The sequence below is a fragment of the Lissotriton vulgaris genome, chromosome 10 (genome assembly GCF_964263255.1).
Source record: "Lissotriton vulgaris chromosome 10, aLisVul1.2, whole genome shotgun sequence".
Taxonomy (NCBI): Eukaryota; Metazoa; Chordata; class Amphibia; order Caudata; family Salamandridae; genus Lissotriton; species Lissotriton vulgaris.
The window spans coordinates 1,004,317,589-1,004,343,394 of NC_141698.1; the positions used below are offsets into that span (position 1 = coordinate 1,004,317,589).

Sequence of the window (25,806 nt, forward strand, 5' to 3'; positions counted from 1 at the left end):
TATAACAACTCATAAGCTTAACTAATGGTATTCGTTGAAGAATGCAACTGAATACTGCGAAAAAGAAAAAAAAATGAATGGAAATCAATAAGACGAACTCCTCCCCACCACTTACCAGGGTAAAGGAACTAGAGTTGAAAAGAATAACAGTTGGCCTTTAAGCAGTTCGGGTTACCACTGCTTTGTCTCCATGGCAACTGCCTCTTCTGACAGGTATTGAAACAACAGTGTTGGGTAATACGCCTCTGATAGGTCTGTCACGGTCTCTGATAGGGATTAACATCGGCAATCTCTGAACACCTGTCAAACATTTCTCGCTCACTTCCTCCAGTCAGGTAGTCACAATGGCTTTCAGATCACCTGTCTCCCTCGGTGCATGTCCCAGTTTACAAATATATCTGTCTCTTTCTGTCAACGTCATGCTGCAGGGAATCCTTCTCATCGCCTGTGGGGCAAACATCAACGGCAGGTGTGTTTGTCCTAAATGTAGGGGGCCTCTTGCTGTAGGATAATTAATTGCCTACCTGACTTGATGTGCATGTTCTCTTCAGGAGGGGGAATGTGAACTGGATGCATACTCCTGTTGATACCCTTAAGTGGAAGCAGTGCTTAATTTGAGCCGGTGGTTTCTGGTGCTCTGCACCAACACCTAATTGTTGCACAAGCACTTAATTGTCCACACGTACTTATAACAGCTGACACATGGTGGCGCTGTTTGTCTAATTTAGTGATGAGCAGAAAAGGAATTGGTTATTAATTCAGCATGCAATAAAAATAACTACTATCTGCCGCCCAAGCTGTTTTTAGAGCTTCGAGGGCCTGGAATAGTCTGAATTGTCACACTTGTAGGAGTGTGATGGTTAGTAGTTGTGTAGGTTTTGTCATTGGCAGCGCTGGCAGTGGCAATAGGTGGTCCAAGAGGCAGAGGTCTCCTCACTAGAACCCGGGCACTTATTATTTTGTTGTGCATATTAATCAATGGGTGGAAGTGTGGGACATGGCCTAGTGGAGGTTTAGGCTGATCAGAAGCTTTGGTGAGGCTCAGATCCTACACGTGATGGTGGGGTTTTCTGTTTTTATGGTGACACCTAGTGATGGTTAAGGGAATCCTTATTTTACGATACATAAATAGATTTAGCAGTGGCAGTGCAGGGCCCTGAAAAAAGCAGGGCCTGGGGCAAGTTGCACCCACAGGCCCCCCCCGCCTTGTGACTGCCCAGCAGGAGTCGGATTAATTTACATATACCACCCACAGCATCGGGTAGGGTGGTCTTTTTTCGGCATGCTCCTGACTGCCTGGCTGTCAATGTACATGGTGAGCGTTAACCCCTTAAGCGCTGCCGTCGGCCAACGGTCGTCGCGAGCACTACCTTGCCAATGCTGCGCACAACCGTTGGCCGACAGGCCAGCGCTCGTTATTCGAACGTTCAGCACTGGGTGCTGAACGTTCGACGCAGCTAAAGTGTTAAGTGATTGCCACGTACAGATGTGCCCAAGGGATTGCTAGTGAGGGTGACCATGGGTATGAAGCCCAGGCGGAACACCCGGCGAGCAGGCCAGGCCTTCAGGGTGGCCTGATTCCCTTTGCCTTTCGACGTGGTCCAGACCTGGCAGCTGGCATGATGCGGAGAACCCCACAACAGAGCAGTGAGTGGTCACACAAGGTCACCATTGGGATTAACTTCCATGTGGATGAGTAGGTCAGTTCTCGACCCGTTGGCTGGGAAGGGGGGCCGTCCCCCGCCCTGATAGTCAGATGCCCTACGGTTAAAGATCACAGGTAGATAACAGCTGACTTTAGGAACACCTTATTTTAGTTTACGTAATTCAAGATATCTCACTGTAGACATTGCAATTTCTCCTGACAACTTTGCCCTGATGCGGTCCCTGGCTTAATTTGTTAAAACAAAAAACAAAAAAAAACATAAATGCCAGTGCCGGCTTATTGTCGCTGTCAGTGCTGCCAATTACAGGAACAACACAACTACTCCCCATCACACCCCGGAAAAGTGTGACACTTCTGATTATTCCACGCCTTCAAAGCTATAAGACAGCCTTTGGTGGCAGTTACTAGTTATTCTCAATGTATATTGGAATAATATTCAACTGTTGTTGCGCTCGTCTCTAAATTATACCATGTTGGCAGACTATCATAAGTGCCAGTGCTGACAATTAAGTGCCGGTGATGAACATTGGAAAGCACCGGCTGAAATTAACCACGGTGTGGTCCATCGGGATGCTGCATGTCATCTTGGCATGGTGACTGTGTGATAAACGCGTGCGCTTCTCCATTCTATGGTAGTGCAATGTCACTAAAGGGGGGCATAATTCGACCCGATACGAAGGGATTTGCAGTGGTGGGGCTTTCACAAGTGAGCCCCCCCGACATGCTGCAAAGATGGCACATGCACAAGGTCTAACAGTGTCGAGCACAGGGCCCATCTGTACTTGTTTATATGCATACATTCAAAAGATCACGAGGCATGTGTTTGTGAGCAGTGCATGTCAGTGTCCCCAAGACAGCGATGCAGTGGCAGGCTGTACACTGTGTTAAAGAGGCTAAAGATAACTTTGCACTGCAGCATATTCTAGTGCATGTCTTCTGGATCCTATTCCTGGTGTTTGCTGGTGCAGTTGCTCTGTGTGATGTCTAGGAAGTTGGAGTAAACCTGTGAGACATTGAGCATACTCCAATGTTGCCTACTGCCTGCTCCTTATCCGAGGCCCACAAATTTCTCTTACATCCCTGTAGGTGTGTGGAAAAGGCAGAAAGGGACGCCACAGAGAAAGGATGGAACATGCGTAGAACTTTCTTGGGCTCATAGCCCCATGAACGCCAATTCACTGAAAGGCCAGGGGTAGCAGAAGTGACATCACACGCCAATTGACCTTCACGTTCTCTCAAACAAACACTTACACATACACATATGCACACACTCTCTCATATAAACCCACACTCTCATGCCCACAACATGCATTCAAAAGCACTTTTTACTTACCTCTGCTGCTAATAATATTATAGTATTCACTATTAAAGTAATAGAGAATAATATAATATTATTCACTATTAGTGTAATTAGAAAAATGACGAAAAACAAGAAAATTGGAGCCCCAACCAGTCCCTGTCACTGATGTTCCTATCTCTGAGGCCAGGGGTCGAAAATGCAGAATTAGGGGTTGCAAGGAAGAGGTCAGAGGTTGCAGCTGCGACCCCTGGTGACCCTTAAATGAAGTCCATGCATAGCCTTTGCTGACTCATAATGACACTGGAAACGTGCAAATGCGTGCTGTAAGTTTGGAGGCATTTTGGAATGTTAACTATGAAGGGAGGAGAGAGTGAACAAAGAACGTTTATGTACAAAGTCTCTTGCTAGCCAATTATCTGTAATGTGATGGAAGTGACACACCTGTATGACGTTCTAGGATATGATGCATACCATTTAGTGAGGGTGCAATTTAAATGTTGTCCAAGCTGACAAACTTTGAACCATACATGTCCACCACTCCCATTAGCATCTCACAACTTCCTTTTACTAATCCAACTGAGATATCAAGAGCACAACTTAGCAAATTTACCACAACTACTTCACAAGAAAAAAGAAAGAGCATATGACTAATCTGCTACCTATTTAACTCTAACCTTGGGTACCAGAGTAGCGTGCGACTCGCCACAAAGCGCTTGAGTACCTTGCCAGAAGCTATACAAATACAATTCACAATTACAATAAATGCCAGCTTTGAAAAACTTCATCAGTGTGTGTCAACTATCAGAAAAAAATATGTTGAGGCGCTACTTTTTCACCCAAAAATATTTTTGGGGGACCAAGTTCTTCACAAGAAGTAGGTTTTTAAGAGTAGTTGAGTAAAAACCCTACATTTGTGCGATTTTCATTCAACAAGTTTTTTTTCTCAATATTTTGACATTTACAAAGACAAAGTCTTCACAAATTCTGAGAAAGAAGGAAAGTCTTGCAACTTCACATAATCCTACAGGCAGTTAAGTGACTAACATGTTCTCACCATTTATCCACTCATTCTTGCTCTCTATTCTGTGTGATTCAGGAAAAAATGCTAATTAGCTGGGTCTGGTGGATCAGTCGATAAAGTCATCCACTCCAACAGTCTGCGTTTCTCCTGATAAACACCGGTTGAATCCCATCTAGTGTGATCTATTTGAGGGTGAACAAATGAGTACCAATGAGTTGGGTATCAATAAATATCTGTTGCTCAGAGCCATGAGGCAGTTAGACATGCTCTGGGTCAAAGTTGGAGGAGGACAAATAAGTGGCAGTCCCCAAAAATGAGCGGCGTTGGACCCCACCTGCATTCACTGGCTCAGATTTAGCACAGGTTATCTCATGGTGAATGTGGTAGGCGCCCCTGAGATACATGCCTTCACTAACTCACTTTATCACTTGTATTCTCACCTGTTGGACAACCTGTCCGCACACCTACCTGCTCATTACTTGATCCACATCTTCCATCCGGTTCTCTCTTCTCCTCAGACACTTCTCTTAATGGAAGTATATTCTGAAAATGCGCTTTTTGAAATGTCACACCATTGCATCCACTCAGTAATGATAACAGAACGGGCATACCTCAGCGGTGCAGGTAGTAAATGTTTCCTGGAAATTATTGTAGGATGACCTTCATTTGTTGGAAGCAAAATCCTATTGTAAAGTTGAGTTAAATTTGACCGGGGTCTCTCAGTTTTACCACAGAAGTACTCTGTCTACATGGAGGGGCAGCGCCACCAAGGAGGAACTGAAATCAGAGTGGAGTGAAGAATCTGGCCTCTAGTTGCCCAAGCATGACGTCTCCCAGGAGGTTCCTTCTTTAAGACCAGGAGTCAAGAACTGGAACTCCACAAACTAGGTTTGCTCTCTGCTGGGGTGGTTCTTCGGCAAGATCAAGACGTGTCAAGGAATTGGACTGCAGAGCCCCAAGTATGATGTTCCAACTGACTCCGTTCAGCAGAACGAGGAAAAGTCAAGAGCAGGTCCAAGTATACTGTCTACAGGGAGCTCTCTTTGGCAGAACGGGAGTCAAGTGCAAGCCCGAGTATTCTGTCTCTTGACATGTTTCGGCGGCAGAAGGAGAAAAGGTTCAGAACAGGCCAAAGTATGCTGTCTCTTAGGGGGTTTCTTTGGCAGAATGAGAAAGAGCCAACAGCAGGCCCAATATGCTGTCACCCAGAAGGTTTCTTCGGCAGAGAGTCAAGGACAGTCCAACTATGCTGTCTCCCAGAAGACTTCATCAAAAGAACGAGGAAGAGTAAAGGACAAGCCCAAGTATGCCGTCTCCCGGGAGGTTTCTTCGGCAGAAAGAGATGGGGTCAAAAACAAGCCCAAGAATGCTGTTCACCAGGATCTCCAGGCGGAGTTGAGTATTTAAACTGCTCAGGATCACGTATGCCGTCTTCTGCAAGGTTTCTTCAGCCGGGACAGTAGAGTGAAGAGATGGCCAACCCTTAGTCACACCTGGAATTGCGCATATTGTTGAGAGAACCAGCACGTTTGACTGCAGCAAGCATCAAGCACGGAATGGCTAGTATATTCAAAGCTGTGACATTGTGTCCTCCAACCAACCTCCAATCAGCTTTGCTGCCAGCCCGGTTTCGACACTGTTGTCAATGGGAGGATGGCCTGGCGCGTGCATGACTCACTTCTGATGTATCTGGCTTGCATTTGACAAAGCGCCATGCTATTTCAGTTGGCATTGTCACTAGGCTCGGACTCCGGCCCAACAGGAGCTAAAAAAAGATCTCGGGAGCAGCCAGTTTGAAGGGCTGTTGGAAGCCTCGGTATTTACTCTCCTTCAGGGCGGGGTGCGCCATTCTGCCGCACACCAAGTTGCTTCACCCGCGCTAAAAAAAGAAAGCCGCCCAGCCGCTCACTTTCTGAAGGGTGATCAAAAGCGCGTCACCGCCACGTCTTCAAGTGACAACTGGGGCACCGTGACTTCCTGCAGAGGAGCGCGCGCAGCAGCGTAACCGCACGGCACGTCTGGGCCCCTTCCCGGCAGGGCCGATCACCCTTAGAAAAAAAACAAAAACACACAGGCATGGCCAGGCCTGTGGTTACTGCAGCTCAGGCCACGGATGTACAAAAATATTTCAAAATAACCGACCGTTCGGCTCTCTGGTAAGCCCAAAAAGTGGGTCAGTGTTCACCAGGATCCCCCTTTGAAGCAAGGCCCCTGTTTTTAGATGAACTCTGTATAAAGGTCAACCAAGATATTTTGGTACACATTCAAAACCCAGCATATTCTTAAAAATAATTCAAATGTAGCTGTACTCTCGGCCGACGGGAGGCAGGAAAACAATTTGTAAATAGAGGAAAAACTTCGTTCACCTGCTCATCTTTTTGTGTTACATAAGATACACTTTTTTTCCAGGTCTTCAGTTTAGAATCAACAGACATCTCACGGCTGCTTACAGAGCATGTTGATTCTGTAAATATCGAGAACTGTAAACAAGACAGTTTGCAGTAGTTCTATTACTGCATAACAGATCTTATTATTTGCATCTAAATTTTATAACTTATAAAGTTTAAAAATATATCAAGTAATGACGTTGTAGAAAGTAATGCTCAAGGCGCAGTACCGAAATCAGACACTCGCGCTTTTTTTTTCCCTACTACATAAGGGGTCCTGGGAATTAATGCGAAATTCCTGGAGCTGACAAGTTGGCTTAGGAAGTTGCTCACTGCTGACATTTGTTGTGATATGCAGGTCACATGTTTGAATCCCAGGAAGAGTAACAACCTTTCATTCTTCCAAGGTGGGAAGTGTGGCTCACTGGTTAGAGCAGGCAGATCCTGAAGCAGAGGTCAGACCCGGGACCAGGGTTCAATTCCCGACGCGGCAGGGTCTTGAGCTCAAATGTCCACGGACTCGATAATTCTCGCTTTGGTGCCTGACCTAATCATGGGTTCACACTCTGCAACTCTGGGCATTAAGCTTGCTTAATCTCCACAACGCCTCCCGCGTTTCACCTTCCCTGTATGGGCTATCTCACAGGGAAAAGCCAGGACGGGTTCCCAATGCAAGCGCTTAGAGACCCCTGGGTGATAAGCGCTATATAAATCCAATATACAATACAATACAAGGTAAGTAAATTGAGCCCGATTTCTATTGGCAATGGTAGAAGTTGCCATTTACAACACTTAAAAACATGCCGTGATGTTTATTGGTATTGATTTAACGACATTTTAATTATATTATCATCAGAACATATTGAGACTACAATTACTCATTGTATGACTTCCGGTTTTTTGGCCAGTGTGTAGCTATGATTCTTAAAAAGAAGTGACAGTGCATATGTTTAGTTGAAATGAAATGCAATGACCAATTCTGACACGTGTTTCGCTTCTTTTTTGCCACTGGTTAGTATAGTAGTTTACAAAGCCCTATGTGACATGTATCACTAAATTAAAGTGGCATAACCCAAAATATCAAGCAATTTACTTTGCTCATAGATTCATGAGGATGAGCAAAACAGGTGTCAGCACATGAATTAACCACATGGCTGCTAGGCGTTTTCCCGTCCTGCGCTGAAGAACCAAAATCACCATTATTCATGACGAGCTGGCCTTGTCATCCGCGCACGGCAGGTAAGCGCCATGACGAGCCCAGCTCGTCATTAGCTTCGAAGGGGTTAATCATTATATTTCCTCTTACCCAAATATGCATATGATGATTTCATTCAATAGTCATAGTGACACACGGGCTGAAAGACCAGAAGGCATATAAACAGAGTGAGTCCAGATTCAATAAGTTCTGAACCGCTATAGAATCTTGGTTTTCTGGTTTGGCCAGCTCCAGCTGGACACAAGGATGCAGTGCCACAACTTTAATTACTACAGGCTGTTCTACTCTGTACCAACCAAACTGACCCACTCAGCAGATATATGCACAATTTATTGTTATTTGCCATGTCACATTTAGCTGCAGCTTTTACCATGTGCAGCAGGAGAAATGCCCCTTTGCCTTTCAGCTGGATGGGGAGACAATGGATCACTGAGCCACTCTCCTTGCCAAAAAGTCTGGGGTGATTTACATTGCAACACATTGGAGGTAGGTGGATTAATACATTTTCAGTGAGATCAGACCCACGGGTCTATCTTGGCTCTAAGACCCCGCACATAAGCCGAACCACGAACATTTGGCATGTAAAGCATGCAATAAACCTCAGGTAAAAATTTGATAAATTCTCTTCAAAACAAAAACAAGGGCATTTCTGTAATATACAGAAGCTTTTGACCTCCGTACATCAGGGTATATCACTGCATTGAGTGGCATTTATTAAAAGTGATAGGTTTTAAACATGAACTTAGAAATATTCATGTCCCCTGCACTGACGACTATGTCACTATGGAACTAAGTGGCAAGTCAGTTTTCAGGTGCATCCGATTTGTGTCTATATTCCTATTCTACATGGAGCAGCATTATAATGGATTAAGTCAAATACAAGAGATTTTTATGTAGTGTAGTAGTGCTAATTCTTAACTCACCTATTAGAAGGTGCTCTTGTATGTGGCGATGAAATAAAAGGATGCTTTGTGTCTCTTTGCGTCCACCCCTTAATATCTACTTCATTCCCACAAATATTGGAGAACACACATATATTTGTGATAGGATATAATATTCTAATTTTGCTTCAATATTCACTTGTGAAAGTTAATAATGGCGGGGGACCTTAACAACACAACAGATAAGTTCTGAGGAAAATCACAGATAGCCGGGAGAATAGACCTAAAAAAGTATCCTTTTTTAGAATAGGCAACACGATAACTTCATTTTCTGGCAAACATTTGCCAGAATCTCCATATGATGTTTAAATGTAAGGGTGCCCCCAGATATACTGGAAAATTCCTCAAAGCATACACCCAACAGTAGTAGTGTATTAGATCACACTCTTATCACACCGACGCTCGACCAGCATGTCTCCTCCTTTGAAATACTACAGAAAAATGAGAGTGGACAATGGCAACTGAGTTTTTTTCTGAACCTATAAGTACCCGAGGTCACAAATTACTAACATTAGCAGCTGTTGGGTGGGCACCACGTTCGGACACCTCAAATGGTTTCAAGCTTTAAAAAAACAGGTTGCAAGGATACTTTAGGGAATATTTTATTTACTATTACCATTGAAAATAAAGACTCTGCTTCCAAGCAGAATACAGCTGTATTTAAAAGCAAAATCCTAGGTTGTAGAAAAGCAGTGTGGGTAGCCAAAGAGAGGTTCCAAGCAAAAAGGTGTGAACACATAAAACTTTGGGTTCATACCCATGACTTGAAAAGGTTTTGGAACCTGGTGTTGAAAGATAACAAAAACGTGAACATTAATTACATACATATCAAGGACTGGGAGAAGGTCAAAATAAGCTTAGCAACTTCAACATCTGGAATAGTAAACATAATTTGTACACCCCAGGTCCAAATGGCCACCCACTTAGTGCCATGAAGGCCAACCAAGAATTTTGACATCATCCACTGAGCACCATGGACACATGTGCACTGGAATTAAATAGAATGCTGGACTCATGGACAGGTTTTATAGATGATATCAGTAAGCCAAGGATTGAAGCAAGGGTGCATCCTCCCCCCCTTACTGTGCAACTTATACACATCCGATATGAGTCAATGTTTGGATAACAAAGGGTATTTTCCACCACAGCTAATGGTGGGCATGTGTATGCTGGTGACACTGTCCATTTATACACAACCCCATTGTCTTGGGTGTTTGGTACCTTTTAAGAATATAATCAGTTAAATAATTTGATGGTAAATACCTAAAAAACCATAATAACAGTCTACGGAGTGAGAAAGCCTCCAGATAATATCGCACTATGTATAGCCAAATTAGATCAAGTGGACACACGTAATTATCTGAGTGTATATGAAGAAAAAAGGGCAGTCCGCTTGCAAGCAGGAACATGTAAGACCTTTCAACAATAGTACACGTAGAGAAAATTCTACATCAACCTCTTAGTGGTCAGAACAAGCTATTCTTACTGTAAAGGCCTGATTGATACCTTTAATCTGATTAGATGTTGCACTATCATTTGTTGGTGATATGGTGGTTGGGCTGCAAAAACTGATTAGTAGCAATCTGATTAACTCAAAATTCAATGAGGGGTTCCTAGCATGGTCTGCATGCTGGAAGCAGCGTTCATCAAATATTGTTATAGGTCAAGAACTGCACGGCAGGGGACCCTGAAGAAGATATTCTGGGAAGAGACTCCAAAGAGAAGAAGGCTACAATGTGGACGACCAAGCATACAGAAACAATCTTGGAATGCATAGGGATATGACAAAACTGAGTAAATCCCTCACTCATTTCGACGAAACAGTTAGGTGGAAAAGCAGAGATCTGTTGCATTCAACAGACCTTGAAAAAACATAAAGAACTGAAAAAAGCCAAACTCTTATTGGCAAGTGACACTTTGCCAAAACCGCAGCCATTCGTATTCGGAAACTATGAAAACTGACACGGGCGTAAAATTATTAACATTTAAATTCTTTCTAATCCCATATTATATCCCATGACACACTTGATAAAAGCAAGATTGCAAATGCAACCTCTTGTGCTGCAATTATCAGGAATCATTACTTCATCTTATATTCATCTGCCTCTGTATTAAGAAACCTCATGCAAAACTACTGAAACCGTTCTTATGCAATATAAGGAAATCAAAATGATAGATGTAGTAAGGCTATGATTGGTGGATCTAATCAACAGCTGATGGGAGAAATCACAAAAATCATGGCTTTGACTTCTAGCAAAGAATAAAGGGCCTCAAGTACAAATGGTTTAGCATTCACAAACACTCAGATTCGGTAAGGTAAATCAGAGAGTTTGCGAACGCTAAAAACATTTCTTAAATGTACTAATCCCATTAACGACTTGGAAGAAAAACCGAGAATTATTAACCCCTTCCATGCTGCCGTCGGCCATTGGCCGACGGCAATGCTACCTCGCTGGTGCTGCCGTCAGGCAATGGCCGACGCGGCTTGCCCGTTTTGCGGAAGTGCCGCACTTCCGCAAAATCGCGGGCGCAGTAAACGGGTTAAAGAGGTTTTTGAAACTGTATGGAATGACTATTTGGAAATGGCGTGTTAAGGGCGTCCCTACCAAATACAGATGGTATGTATTAATGTTTTGTGACTAAAATCTGCTCGCAAAACATTATTAATTTACCACCAATTCAAAAGAGGTGGTAAGCCATGCACAAATGGGACTTTGTGAATGTTGAAAAGAACATCTATGGGACCACTATCTACTTCTAGAAAAGTTTTCTGTAACCTTTCCTTTTGTTTTTAAACTTGTCCCATTTTTCTTCAAGGAAAAAATGTTGCATTACAAAAAAATTGCTTAATTTAAAAGCAATCACAAACACAGGGGTCTGTTGCTCCCAGCAGGCACCATTCTCATGATTGCGATCATATTGAGCCGCAAATAGTGACCTCCTTCATGAATATTGATAAGGTAGGTCAAATTGTGAATCACTGTATTGTGTATTTCGTGAAATGACCTATTAGTAAAAATGAATATTCATGAAATATTTTGGTGAACACTTTCAATGCTCGTCACAACTTTTCAGGGAATGTGCATATCATTAGCCATTCGAAAAAGCATAATGATAGGTTATCTGAAAAAATGTATGTAGTTATGCTGCATAGGTCACACCTTTATGATGCAGAACATCCAATAACAAAACCTGCAGCCATGTTGTTGCACGGGTGGGTGCAGGGGATAATTAAAGGTCATAAAATAAGATTTCCAAATTAATTTTTCAATTGCACACCTTGCGATTCGTAAAATAACTGAGTATGTGACCGCAAAATTCCTTTTTCTAATGTGCACTCTATGAGTTATATCTGGTTTTCAAAATCATCTGATTGGCTTCCAACAAAATTAGAATAATGTTGCTGGCAGCCACTACAGGACTCAGGGACTTAGTCCTCTGCCCTGATGTAAACAAAACACAATAATAGAAGCGGGCAAGACGTACTGCATAGGGGTTTCCGTTGACGAGGACGGCGTGGACGCGGAGGAGAGAGAGACAATGGCGGGGAGGAGGCAGCCCAGAGACGCCACAGCAAGTAAGTGCCGTTTAATTTTTTTGTAATTAAATTGGGGAGGGTGGAGGGGAGCGGAGGGGAGTTGTTTCCCAACTCCGTAGAACTCCATGTAGTGGCACTACGCTAGCGCCTCCCGGGCTTACATGTCACGAGTGATGTATTATTAGCGGTCATAAGTAGTGCATGGCGAGGGCACAAGCCATAGTAAGCCCTGCTAACTATGATTGGTGAATTTCTGTTTCTTTAGTTCAAAATGTTAACCCGTTAACCGCGGCGGTTATTCCGCCGTGGTGCGGACGTTTCCGTGCGCGGGCGGGGACGCGTCGGCCATTGGCCGACAGCAGCACTGGGGAGGTAGTGCTGCCGTCGGCCAATGGCCGACGGCAGCAATTAAAGGGTTAATGTTGTCACTGACATATTATTATTATTATTATTTTAATTTTATAGAGCACGTAGTCACCCGTAAGTATCCCAGCGCTAAAATCAGTACAACTAGGAGTCAGCAAGGGAAGGGGAGAGACAGTTTAAGGGAAGAGGTGGGTTTTCAATTGCTTCCTGAACCGTATGTAGTTGGATTCGGTTCTCAGGTAGTGCGGTAAGGCGTTCCAGAGACGTGCGGTGTGAACCGAGAAACGTCTTCCTCCTGTTCGGGCCTTCTTAATTCTGGGGGTGACAATGAGGTGTTCCTGGTCGGAGCGGAGGGATCTAGGGGCTTTGTATGGTTTGATAAATTTTTTTAGGCTTGGGGGACCATTGTTTTGGAGCAGTCTGTGTGCTGGGCAGAGGGCCTTGAACATCACACGTTCTCTAACCGGAAGCCAATGGAGACACTTCAGCGCTGGTTTGGCTGAGGCTCTGGCCGGGGTGTTAGTAAGGATCCGGGCAGCTGCATTTTGGACCCTTTGTAGTTTATTCAGGGTTGCCTCTGGGGCCCCTAAGTAGATGGAATTACTAAAGTCGAGCCTAGAAAGAATCAGTCCTTGGATCAGCAGTTTTTGAGAGTTGTGGGGGAGTAGGGGCAGGATCTTTCGAATTGACCTGAGCAGTCCAAAACACGTACCGGCTACCTTTTTTGCCTGTGTTGCAAAAGATAATTCCTTATCGAGCCAGACACCCAGGCTTTTTACCTCTGGTTTCGGATCTGGGATCGGGCCTAAACCGGGTGGCCAGATGTTATGAAGTGAAGTGGGTCCCTTCTGGCCAAGGAGGAGAATGTCAGTCTTTGAGCCGTGAGTTTCAGAGACGATCTATTCATCCATCCTTGTATCTGCATCAGACAGTTGTAAAGGTCCGCAGGTTGTTGTTTCGGATGAGAAAGGGACACCACTAACTGAGTGTCGTTGGCATAGCTGACGATGCTCACTCCGAACGGGATAACAACCTCCTCCAATGGGGACATGTAGATGTTAAATAATGTGGGGCTCATGGAGGAGCCCTGAGGCACGCCACATTGGAGGGGAGTGTCGGAGGAGCAGGTGTTGTTCTCCCAGATTTGAAAGGAGCGTTGACTCAAAAAGGACGATATCCAGGACAGAGCAGTTCCTTCCACACCGACGCTCATGAGTCGTTGGATTAGGAGCTGATGGTTGACGGTGTCGAAGGCCGCACTGAGGTCGAGGAGGATCACTGCCACTGATCCTCCTTCGTCTAAGAGTGCTCTGGCCTCCTCCACCGCCATGAGAAGGCAATGTCGGTGCCCTGCCCGGGGCGGAAACCCGTCTGCAAGTTTTTTAGATGGTTGTTGTTCTCCAAAAATTGTGACAGCTTTCTGTTCACCATTTTTTCTGCGATCTTGCTGGTTCCCGGGAGGAGGGAGATTGGTCTATAGTTTGCAAGGTCGACAGGGTCAAGGGAGGGTTTTTTAGAAGTGCCTTGACGACTGCCGCCTTCCAGCTAGGGGGGACGACTCCTTGTTGAAGGGAGGCGTTGATGAGGTGAGTGAGAGAAGGGGCGATCGAGGGTGCTACCTTTTTGAGAATACATAAAGGGGCAGGGTCCCTGGAAGATCCGCTTTTAATAACTTGCAGCGTTTCTTCGACTTCTTCTACTGTCACTTGTCCCCAGGAAGTGATGTATGGGAGGGTAGGAGAGTTGCTGGCTTCTCTCTCCTCGCTCGAAATAGTAGGTGGAATAGAGTCGAGGATTTTTGGGATTTTCTCCTTGAAGAAATTAGCCAGCTTGTGGCACTTTTCCTCATCAGCTTTGGGGTCTGGTGGGTCTCTCGGTCCCGAGTCAGGGACTTTGAGGAGTTCTTTTAAAATGGTAAAAGATTCTTTACTGGAGCTAGCGGAGTGTTCTATTCTCTCTTGGAAGAATAGACTTTTGGTTTTGCGGAGGGCGGTTTTGTAAATTTGTGAGGCGGTGTGATAGGCTTCCTTATTTTTGTTAGATTTGTCCTTCCTCCAAAAGCGTTCTGATCTCTTGCATTCCTGTCTCAGAGATTTGAGCGCCGGAGTATACCAGGGAGCGGGAGCCACTCTTTTGATGTGTTTAAGAGTGGTGGTTTTCGGGAGGAGTTGGTCTAGTGAAGATGTGAGCCAGGAATTGAATTGTTCGTCGGCCGTGACCGGATCCATGGAGAGGGCAGGTGTCGAATCTGAGAGTAAGCTGGCCCACTCTGCCGGTTCAAGCTTGTGCCAACGTCGGTCCGTCACTCGGATTTTGGGGGGTTGGGGGAGTGCTGTGGCAAGGTCCCAGGAGAAGGGAACAAGAAAGTGGTCTGACCACGGAAGGGGGATGGGGGGATCTGAGGTGATATCCCCAATATTGGTCAGGACGGGGTCCAGAAGGTGTCCTTTGTCGTGGGTGGGTTCGTTGTTGACAAGTCGGATGTTAAATGACCTAAGGTCCTGCAGGAGATCCAAAGCTAAGGGATCGGTGGGGTCGTTAAGGTGAAGGCTGAGATCGCCCACGAGGAGGAAGTTCGAGGCAGAGGAGGCTGATTGTGATACCATGTCAATGAGGGCGTTGAGGAAATTCCCTTTTGTCCCCGGAGGGCGATAAATCAACAGTCCTGAGATGGAGTGTGTCGGGGAGATTTGAAGGGCGAAATGGCAGCTTTCGCAGTCTGCAGTGTTGGCGTTGCTAGTCCTACAGGCGAGATGTTCTCTGTGGATAATTGCCAGCCCCCCTCCTCTCCCTTTAGGTCTATGTAAAGTTTGAATGAGGTAGCCTGGGGGAAGGGCAATGACAATATCCGAGTCCGTGCTAGCAGAGAGCCAAGTTTCTGTGAGAAACAGCGCGTCCAGGCCTAGATCCTGTATCAACAAGTTGATTTTGTGCGCATGCTTAGGGAGGGAGCGGCAGTTAAGGAGGCCAATCTGTAGCCCCGGCTTTCCCAAGCCTTGTTCGGCTGGGTTACATCGTACACAGTTGGCAAAGGGTTTACCTTCAGCGTGGACGTAGTGACAGTCCTGCTTTTTTTCCTTGCGGAGGGCTCGAAGCATGTCACTTGTATACACCACACGTTTCTGCAGCGGATCCGGCAGAGTTCCTGGGCCTGGGGCCGGCTGGGCCCGAACGGGCCCAGACGGGCTTGCCTTCGGCGTGCTGACGGCGCGCCCGCTGCGCCCGTCCGCTGCACGTCCGGGTGTTACACATAGTTTTATCCAGAGAAAAGGACTTAGGGAGGTGTGGCCTGGAGAAGTGGGCGTGGCCTGTGAGCAGGCTCGCTCGCTGATGGCGGTGTTTGCAATTTCCTACCCCGTGGCAGCGTTCAGATCGGCTGCACGGGTAATTAGTAACAGGATGAGTGCCCCAACCAGCCTGGCAGGTGAGGGAAAGAAGCGTAAATTTTTAAAATCAATTCACACACAATATTTTTAAAAATGACACAATTTCAAACAGAGCTCCCGGCTGTGCCTCAGGAGTACAGATTCTGGGAAGGGCTGGGCATCGGCGCTTTATATAATCAAAGGGGGCGTGGCCTGGAGAAGTGGGCGTGGCTATAACGTTACTTTAACCTTTGTTTTTTTCTGTGAATTTTTAAGGTTTTCTTTAAACAAAAACAGCTCTTTTTTATCACACCTAACTATAATGTTGCTCTAACCTTTGTTTTTTGATTGAATAGATGTGTATATCTCAAAATAATGCTCTTTCATGCTTAGCTTGCCGTATAAATTATGCAAAGAGTAGGAAAGCCTGGGAAGTTTCCCAAGCTTTAGGTGGAGAGCATCTCCTTTGTATAGAACAACTGACACCCCAAATCTGTTAACCTCAAATGTCTTTTTTTCTAGCAGCATTAGAAAGTGACAAAGCTTTTTGCATGTTTACAGCAAAGTCTTTAGGTTAAAGATTAGCAAGTGCCAACCACGCCGAGCTGAAAAATGACAAAAAGCCTTTTCCTCTGCAGGCACACTACTACAGCTGTGGATTGGTAAAACACCATCCAAGCCAACCTGGAATGAATAAAAGCCACCATAGGCGCGCTTTTAATGGCGACAAGTATCCAAGAAGTCTTTTTCTGGCAAACCAAGTGAAAAATGTGGTAGTCTTGGTAGTTTTGCGCATTGTCCTTAGAAATCAAAAACACTCAGGGCCTTATTACACTGTTGGGCGGACTTTCGTCGGCACGACACCATTGCGGAAAGACCCGCCCGACATCAGGTCGGCGGTTCTGACCGCAGTATTTTCATGTGACCGCCCATGGTGCGGTCGCAAACCTCCATTTCTCAATGGATGCTTGTGCAGTGGGCGAAAAAGGCCAGCAGCAAAAGCTTCCATTGAGAAATGGAAGTTTTGAAACATCCCTGCACCATGTGGCAGGCAGTTTGCGATGCCTGCCACACGGTGCACGGATGTTTAGGGGGGCACCATAGGTGCCCTTCAGAAGACCCCATTGCGGAGGGCCAGGGTGGAAGGGGGCTGCTAGGGGCCCCAAATGTCGCTTTCCGACAGCCTTTTTATGTCAGAAAGGCCAACATGGAATGACTGTTGGAAACCAACATCATAATCCCAACTGTGGAGCAGCCGTCATTAAGGAATTAGGAGGTTTGTCCGACAGACACGTCCGAATCCCCCGCAGGTTTACCACCGACCGTCATCCTAATACGGCAGTTGGACTGTAAACCTACCATGTCGGACGGAAAGCCTCCGACCACTGGTCGGAGGCTTCCCGCCTGACATCGTAATGAGGCCCTCAGTAATGTTATGAAGAATCAGACACACTCAAAGGTAACGGATCAACTTTTAAGACTTGAAGCAGGGGCAACGGTGGTTCAAGCTTGAGTGGCCACCTGACGAGGGCCCTAGTACTTATGTTTTTTACAAACTAAATACTGTCAGGAGGCTGGGCATAACTCCTGGGCATTTATGATACATTCACAATGTGGTAGAGCTTTGGTAACAGGATTTATTGTCAGTAAACAACATCTGAGGTCAGTGGCAGACCAACCGCAAGCTCATGTCCTCCAGCTCTCCCTCCCAGAACCCCAAATAACCAACATTCTGATTTTTCCATGAGAACACTGGGAACACAACACTTCATTTAATGGGGAAATATATGTAGAGTTTACAACAGGACATGTCTAGGGTAAGATTGCTTACAATACCACTCACACTACACATCATCCCCTTTATGGAAAAAACAAACCATATAAGCATGAATAATGTACAATAACACATTTTCTAGTTTCATTTACCCATCTCTTACTTTCCTTCTTGATCTCGCTTTCTTTCACTTCCATCCATTCCTCACTCCAAGTATATCTGTCTTTCAGTACTCAGTCACATTAACATAGACGGATCCAGCCATTTTCTGGGATGACACTGCAATAATCCTGCACAGTGATCAGCCAACCAACACTATGCTTTCCACATATGATCATCAATTTCTTTCATCGGAATAGACACCCCACACAAAAGAATCATTGTCATCAGGTATGCATTTCATATCATTGGCAAATTCTCGCAGAAGCATATTTAAACCTCTGATTCTGGTAAAAGCACACATCAAATCTTCAGTGGTCAGTTATTTGGAAATTGTTTTTTTATCACACCCAAGTCTGATTCCCCCTCCCCCCCCAAATATACATCAAAAAAGGCTCATGAGCCTATACAGCATGCAATAGATTCTCTGTCACTGAGTACTTTTCCTTGATCCCGGAGAGTGAGCACGAAGCAAATGTGATTACAACTTCTTTATCAGTTGGATTGACCTGCGTTAGAACCTTCCCAGATCCTAACCTTAGAGCATCTGTGGTTTCAGCCTAGCAATAAATTCTTGTAGGCTTCGAGATCTACGAATTGCATTCTTGATTTCCTCAAAACTTTGTTGACAATCACTAGACCCCTCGAATTTTTCAAAACTTTTGAGTAAAACTTGACAATACCAAGAAAAGATCTGAGTTCCTCTTTTTGTCTGTGGTGCTGGGGCATTCCTAATGGCCTTGTGTAACAATTTTTATTGCAGCTTGATTCCACTGAAACTGTTCTCATGACTCCAATACGAGAGCTTGTGCTTGCTAAATTTGCACTTCCTGATTTCTGGAGTCAAGCATCTTTTCACAAGTACCTCCAGTACCTTCCATAAACTTGCTCATTGTGTTAATTTTTTGTTTCTGGACATCACCAATGTGTTGCTTGAAGACAGGCAACACCTGGCAGTTCTCAAAATAATTCAGACATCAGTCTTTGAAAAACAGCAGCCACTGAAGCCAGCTCAAATGGCATGTGGCAGAACTGAAAACATCTAAAAGGTGTAATAACACTGTTAATGCTTTGCTTTCAGGATGTAAACAAATCTGTTCATAGTCAGAAGATAAGCCAAGGGTGAAAAACTATTTCATGCCTCTAGTCAACATAACATTGCATCAGTCTTGGGGAGGTGAAACTAGAAAACCATAATTGTATTACTTAAACCTCAGAGGTCAACACAGAACCTTACTTTACCATTCACATTTTTGTGAATCATGGGAGTGGTATTAGATATCAAAGTAATTATGTGTGCAAACCCATTAAGTTTACCAATCCCTTTCTCAAAAACCTTTGGTAACTTGCATACAACCCAGGACCCAGTATTCACTGTCTTACATGACAAGCACTTGGTCAGCACTATTTAGGTCAAGTTGACATTCAATGATTGTTTGGTTCCTCCACCCCAAAATTGATGGTGCTTCCTTGGAACTATATAAAGCTTACAAATACCGTTTATTTTTAAATCTGGAAATGTCAGTGTTCACCGGTGTAACCCTCGTGATTGATGCCAGAAGGTTGCCGCTGGATAAGTTTGTCTTCCAAAATGCTTTGCACAATAATAGTGCATCATGAACTGGAGTCTGCCGCAACTTGCAGTGAAAAGTACCCAAAAGTTTTCCTGCACAGTAGTTTATGGGAATGTCCTACATGATCTTTAATATTCAGAATAGCATTGTGTTTGTTTTTCATTTTACTCATCAATGAATCACCGTCATCCTCTGACACACTTGTGTTGTTCTCGGTGTTGCACAATGCTTTGCATTTCTTGTTCTTTCTTGTTACCCATTGAAAAGTGCCCTGTGATGCCAAATTATGGACGCTTAGCACTCTAAGCAGGATGCTTGGATAGCTGAAGGGAGCACTGAGGACTTCTGCATTAGTAAGAGGAATTGCCATCACGCCTTGCTTGTTGGAAGTCTTTCTTTGGCTTATCCCACTCTACTTACAGATCTGTCTTCCCTTCAGAAATTGTGTTCACATAGTCACTCACGGCACACTGTCTTTGTGTAAGGCCGTCTTGGCGCATCTTTAGACATTTCTGCTTTTTTAAAAATTGGTGTAAGAGGAGACTTTCCCCCAATCTAGAATCTTTCTTGAATACTTCAATTTTATGACAGATGTATGTTGTTACTACGCATGCTTTTACAACGCATGCCTTTACCACGCAGGTTTCACAACACAAGTCGTTACAACGACTTGCGTTGGGGGGGCGCTGGATAGTGAATCGTTTAATTTACTATTCCAACTCCAGTCCCCGTGGATAGTAGGGAAGGTGTTGGATAGTAAATTAAACTATTCCCTATCCTACAGCGCCCCCCAGCGCATGTCGTTATAACGACTTGGTTTTTAAAGTTGAGTGGTATAGGTACTGCATGGTAAAAGTTGCGTTGTAAACGCTGTTCCCCTTTATGACTGCATAACATCTTGTTCGTGTATGAGTTTCTCTTTAATCATTCCGAAATTGCAGTTGATGGCCAATTTCTTTAAATCGAAACCTAAAACAAAATCTTATTCTACATGTGCTACTCTCATTTTCATTGACGCGTTGTTCAACAGGACTTTTGTTTATAGTGTTTAGTTTAGTTGCACTCTCCAAAAAACACCAGTTTTCTTCCTCACACACTTGTGCTCTGTACCGTCACGCTCTGCCATGGCTAACAAGGGCCGGCTTTAGGGCGGTGCGACTGGTGCAGCTGCACTGGGCGCTGACCTGCAGGGGAGGCACTGATCTTGGGGGGAGGGGGATGGGGGGGGTGTTTAGCAATAACTTGCTAAAAGCACCTGTTAGCGAGTTCCTTGTGTGTCCAGCTTTCAGGCAGCAATAAAATGCCAGGATAACTTCTGATTAATGTTCCTGCTAGAGAGTAAGATCCAGTTTTGTCTAGTGGATGTTTTGACTCGCCATAAAGTGGCGCAGAGGGTTTATATACCTGCCGCAAAGAACAGAGCTGTATTTTATGTGAATGGCCGAGTGGATTAGTTAAGCCAGCCTTTACCAGCGCTTTAAAACAAGTTAAACGAATGGGGCTCATTTAGATCTTGGCGGATATCCCGTCCGTTGTATTAAAAGTGCTGTAGGATATAATGCACTTGTAATACGGCAGAGGGGATATTCGTCAAGTTTGTGATGGAGCATCCCATCCGCCAAAATCAGGTCCTTTGTGAGAGCTGGGCTATGGAGAAACGAGAGGCACTTTGGCTGGGTGGTAGTGAGGGGAGTCGAGGAGGAGGTCATGGGGGGAGGGTGCCGAAAAAGATTGTTGCACCAGGCGCCACCCGCGCTAAAGCCGACCCTGTGGCTAACAAACAAGAAAGAATGAAGGAGGTGCACACGTCACTCAGGTGACCTGAAGGAGGAACGTATTAAGAACCTGAACTTGCTATAAGCAAACGTTCATAAAGTGCCACCCCAGCACTCTCACCTCGCTCCTGCATTCCATCTTTGAGGGATCAGCGTGGCGCTTGCTACACCATTCCAAGTCTTGCTTTCTTTAATAAATGGAAGAGCCTCATTGGTACTTCTAGCCAGCAATGCATAGGTCCAAGCAGGCGCGGACGGCACAGGTAAGAGCGGTGAGGCGGGCGGTGAGGGGAGGCAGGGGCGGCTCTAGGCGGCCCTGGGCAGGGAGGGTAGGTAGAGGACCCGGCCGGGCCCCCCCTCACCATTTCTTAAGAGCCTCGGGGGCCCGCATCATTTCTTAAGAGCCTCAGGGGCCCTGGCCGGCGCCCACACACCATTTATAAGTGCCTCAGGCCTGGAGTGGCGGCCCCTGGGGTTTGGCGGCCCTGTGCAGGAGCACAGCTTGCACATGCCTACGGCCGCCCCTGGGGGAGGATGTCGACAGATGACGAGATAGGAAAAATGTAATACAAAAATAAATAAAACCACTTGTCGCATCGCTGAGCAAAAGGTAAGTGGTTTTATTGATTTTTTATTTAATGTTACCTATCCCGTCGTCTGTCAACTCAACCCACACCCCGCCCTATCGCTCTTACCTGTGCCGGCTGTGCCTGGTTCCATGGGGGCGTCATGGTGCACTTGTCACCTAACTGTAGTAACTTTACCATGCACTAGAGCTTCAGAAACATGGTTTATTGACAGGAAACAGACCGAGGTCGGTGGCCAGCTCACCTCCACCAGCTGGGAATACCAGAGCCCTCTACAGCACGCATTCCTTCATGAATCTACAGTGGACACAAAACTCCACTTAAGGGAGACACACAGACGGAACCCCCTGCAGAATAAACGCAAAGGAAGGTTGTTTACACCACAGCTCCCCACACTACAAGGCCATTCCTTGCACGAGGAAGGAAGGACTGGCTTTCCACTGCCTGCAATGTGCTCTGATGCAGTTTTAACCTTTGTGCGCTTCTAACTTTGCAACGCTGGCAAAGTTTGAAGAAGCTGCGTGTGAGTCAGGAAACTTTGCAACTTCGCACATCTGTACTTTTAACATACATTCTTGCCTAACCAATTGTTAAGCGCTCCCTCTGATACCCTACTAGGGTCAACTCTGCGCTATGTATGTATGTATATGTATGTACAGGCATTTATATAGCGCACTACTTACCCGGAGTGTCCCAAGGCGCTTCGACCGCTGCGGAACCCTTCCTGGCTTCCCTGAGAGATGGTCCCTTAATTGGTATCTTCAGGGCTATATAAACCTTTTATAAATAAATAGAAAATACAATCTACCGATGCAAATAGATGTCACGACTCGAACATTCACCAGCTGAGCTATATTTCAGACTTTTCCATCTCAAGCTGAGCCACTTCTGTGTTTTCAGCTTTTTTTTGCATTTCTGACCAGCCTCTGAGTCAAAGAGCTGCAAAAAGAATTGGATCCCTCATTTTTGGACACCATTTGCAGCTCAGCCTGAGCTCTCCGCTCAAGGCCCCACGCTCATTGTCACCCCAGGCAGGTCGCTGCACCTGATAAACATCGCCAAGCAACACTTTCACTGCCAGCACGAGGCAGGATCACGCCATTGCCAGAGCTGTTTGTCACCGTTGTCATGGAAACTAAGGTTTTGGGGGGAGTTTCAAGGCTTGGCATCTGCAGTAATGTGTAATGTTTTCCTTGCAGTACAATACTGCAACACATTTCTAATTTGCTGACAGAAAATGATGAATTTAAGGTTGGGAGAGGTCCTTGAACCCTGCGTGTTTTTCATTTCCCTGACACATCTTTTTCATTTCTGATGAGTGAAGGGGTGGGGGGTGGGGGGAGGGGAGAAAGTGGAAGAGAGGAAAGCAGATGCACCGGGTGCTGGTTAGGTGTCTGAACCCAATTATGAAAATAGCGTTATGGCTATGTTTTCTGATTACCACGAAGTGCTTAATTTGTGCCAGTGCCGGTGAATGTAGCTGGTGGGCACTGGCACTCCTTTTTGAGGACCGAATCACAGTTTCCAACATCAGACTTTAAGTCAGAGCAAGAGAGAGAATGGCAGAAAATGGATCTAGAAAGCAGAAGTGAAAGATACATAACAGTGACAAAGTGATAAAGTAAGGATGAAAAAGAAGCTGAAAGAGGGAGATAAGCAAACAGGGCGTACAGAGTAATGGAAGAAAGAGGCATGAGGTTGAAACAAAACTAAGCAAGCTTGCAGTAGCGTCTCCTCCGCATTGGTGGAGTGTCACCCCTCTGGCTCAGCCGGCAGCTGAAAAATAAAATGATATTTTATTATCGTTTCATTTTTCAGCTGCTGGCTGAGCCAGTGTGTGCAGGAAGAGGTGAGTCAGGCATTGGAGGGGAGAGGAGGACTGGTTTGTGCACTTCTAAGTGCGCATGTGTGTTTGGCCAGCCATCTCATGCCGGCCAAACTGACATGCACACTTAGGTTTCTCCAACACAGATGTATTGCACAGCCAGGTTGGCAAAACAGCACAAAACCACTGTGCCTGAGCAAGCGTTGATCCAGCCCGCTCAGGCCATTCCCCAAGCACGCTGCTCTCATGCTTGAGAGAAGCGCGGTAATTGGATGGGGAGTCAGTGATGCTGTCCCAGGGACTAATGGAACCAGGAACTGCAAGCAGAGGAGGACGAGGCGGTAAGCAGCGCCAGGTATGTCATTTCATTTTTTTTTTTAATTATTAACCCTTTCAATCCCCCCCCCGCACCCTCTCCACCCGCCCACCAATATTTATGGGTCGGACGCCACTGCAAGCCTGGTATTTGGCAACCACTAGCTCTCAGCAATACCGGCGAAGGCCCTGAGAAGTATCAGACTGTCGTTTCCTCTCCTAAAACCAGCACCTTTCAGGACTGTGATGAGGAAGACCTGCTCTCAGAGTAATGAAGTATTCAAAAAATCAGTGCTTAATTTGGAAAAGAATGAATGCCGGTGCCCAAAGCTCTTGTCAGAAGCCCACGGCCAGGGCAGTTAAATATGGCGGGTCAAACTTCAAGGCTGTCTAGCCCTAAATCCACCTCAAGCCTCTTCATTCCACTGCTAGACACTCTCTGCCCCTTTCCCACACTCTTGCAGGTTCTTACTTTCTGCGTTGTGACAGTTTTTTCGTCTTTCTCTTCCATGTCTTTCCGTTTCGTGTGATTTCCGTCTCTTGCTCTCAGTAAATGTCTAATGCAGTAAAATAAGTGCTGTTCCCAAAACAACAGTGCTGTGGCCTTCACCAGCAACCACAAGCTCAAATTAACCACTACCAGTGAGTAAACGGATAATTATGTTTAAGGTTTTTAGGGGCAGGCGTCTTTTTAGCTGCAGCATAAGGTTCTTTTTGACTTCGTCAAGTGGGGGCAGAGGGTATGGCTGCATTTATATACAAATAACTAATGTCAAGAAAATACCGACAGTGATTCCCTTACAACACCACTTTCTGTGAAATACTTGCCATAAAAGACAAATATAAACACAACATAACATACCCCAAGCTCTCAACAAACCAGCACCCAGTTGATCCCCTGTAGCCCAGCCTACAGGCGATTATCAGCGGGCCAACCTTGTACGCAGATCAACCTCTTCCCATACAACCTTGTCCAAAATCAGCATTGAGGTAATACCACCAAAAAGACAAATAGCTCATAAAAAATGCCTCATTCCTTTAATTTCTGGCAAGGCAGTGAGAGAAAAGACTAAATAGAACACTTTGAATAGCCAAATATACAAATCTACTCTTGGAAATAATTAGGCCCACTAATCATGATGTAAGGGGCAGGTGATGGGGAAAACTGATTCTAGCTGGGTGGCAAGGGAGGGGCACAGGAGGTCAGGATCTGAGCCGCAGGGTTTAATTAGCCCTATGCCTTTCTCTCCATGGCATACAGATTGGAGGACTTACCTCCCACCACAAGTGCATCTTCACCGCCAAAGCAGGCATCATTGAGCCGAAAGAGAAGGAGGTGGTGACCACCCAGCATCGCAGTAGCCATGACACTTCACTCACCTGAAGACCCTTGCCACAATAATCCTAGCTGTGCTTCCACTTATATTAAAAATATTAATTTTCTGTATAACCGTAACCCACCATCTTATGTCATCCGGGGGAGAGGGGGACCCACCGGCAACAAAACATGGATGAAACATCAACATGGAGCTGAAAAAAATGAGCCACAAACCAAGACTGTGGGTCAGCCGAGCTGCACATTTCCCTACAGTGACAGGACATGCAATTCCTGGCATTCCCCTCACCTGACTAAATTCATGACTCCTTTGGGGGTGTGCTGCTCAAAGTCCAATCAATGTTTATAGCCTGTGCAGGTTACGGGGGAGACTCGTCCTCCATCAAAGGTGGATTGGTCCATGGGGAAATCAGATGATTTCCTGAGTGCCTCATGCTTAGTTACATGTTCCACAGAACTTTATATGAGGCTGAGGCCCTCATTACGAGTGGCCCTTTAAATGACTGTATGTCCAGTGCTTGAAATGGAAAAACAGAAGTGTCGGTACTCTGTAAAAGAGTACTTGCTTGTTTCTAAGAAATGCCAGTACTCTCCAATTAAAAGTGCAAACGTTTTTCTTGAGAAGTGCGGGTATTTTACCTCTCAAAATAAAAATGTACGA

At 45.4% G+C, this 25,806-nt stretch overlaps 1 protein-coding gene across 11 annotated transcripts in view; it reads right to left on the reverse strand.

Annotated features, from left to right (window-relative positions):
- LOC147689140 (diacylglycerol kinase delta-like) overlaps positions 1-25,806 on the reverse strand; it is a 676,657-nt gene that overhangs the window by 250,432 nt on the left and 400,419 nt on the right. The window contains exon 1 of one of the 11 annotated variants that reach the window (XM_086942032.1): positions 4,456-5,948. The exons of 9 other annotated variants lie outside the window; for them this stretch is intronic. In XM_086942032.1, the coding sequence (XP_086798158.1) occupies positions 4,456-4,596 (141 nt within the window). In that variant the 5' untranslated portion in view covers positions 4,597-5,948. Of the gene's footprint in view, positions 1-4,455; positions 5,949-25,806 lie in introns of those variants that run through there. One more of the 11 variants, XM_086942026.1, reaches the window with a different exon arrangement.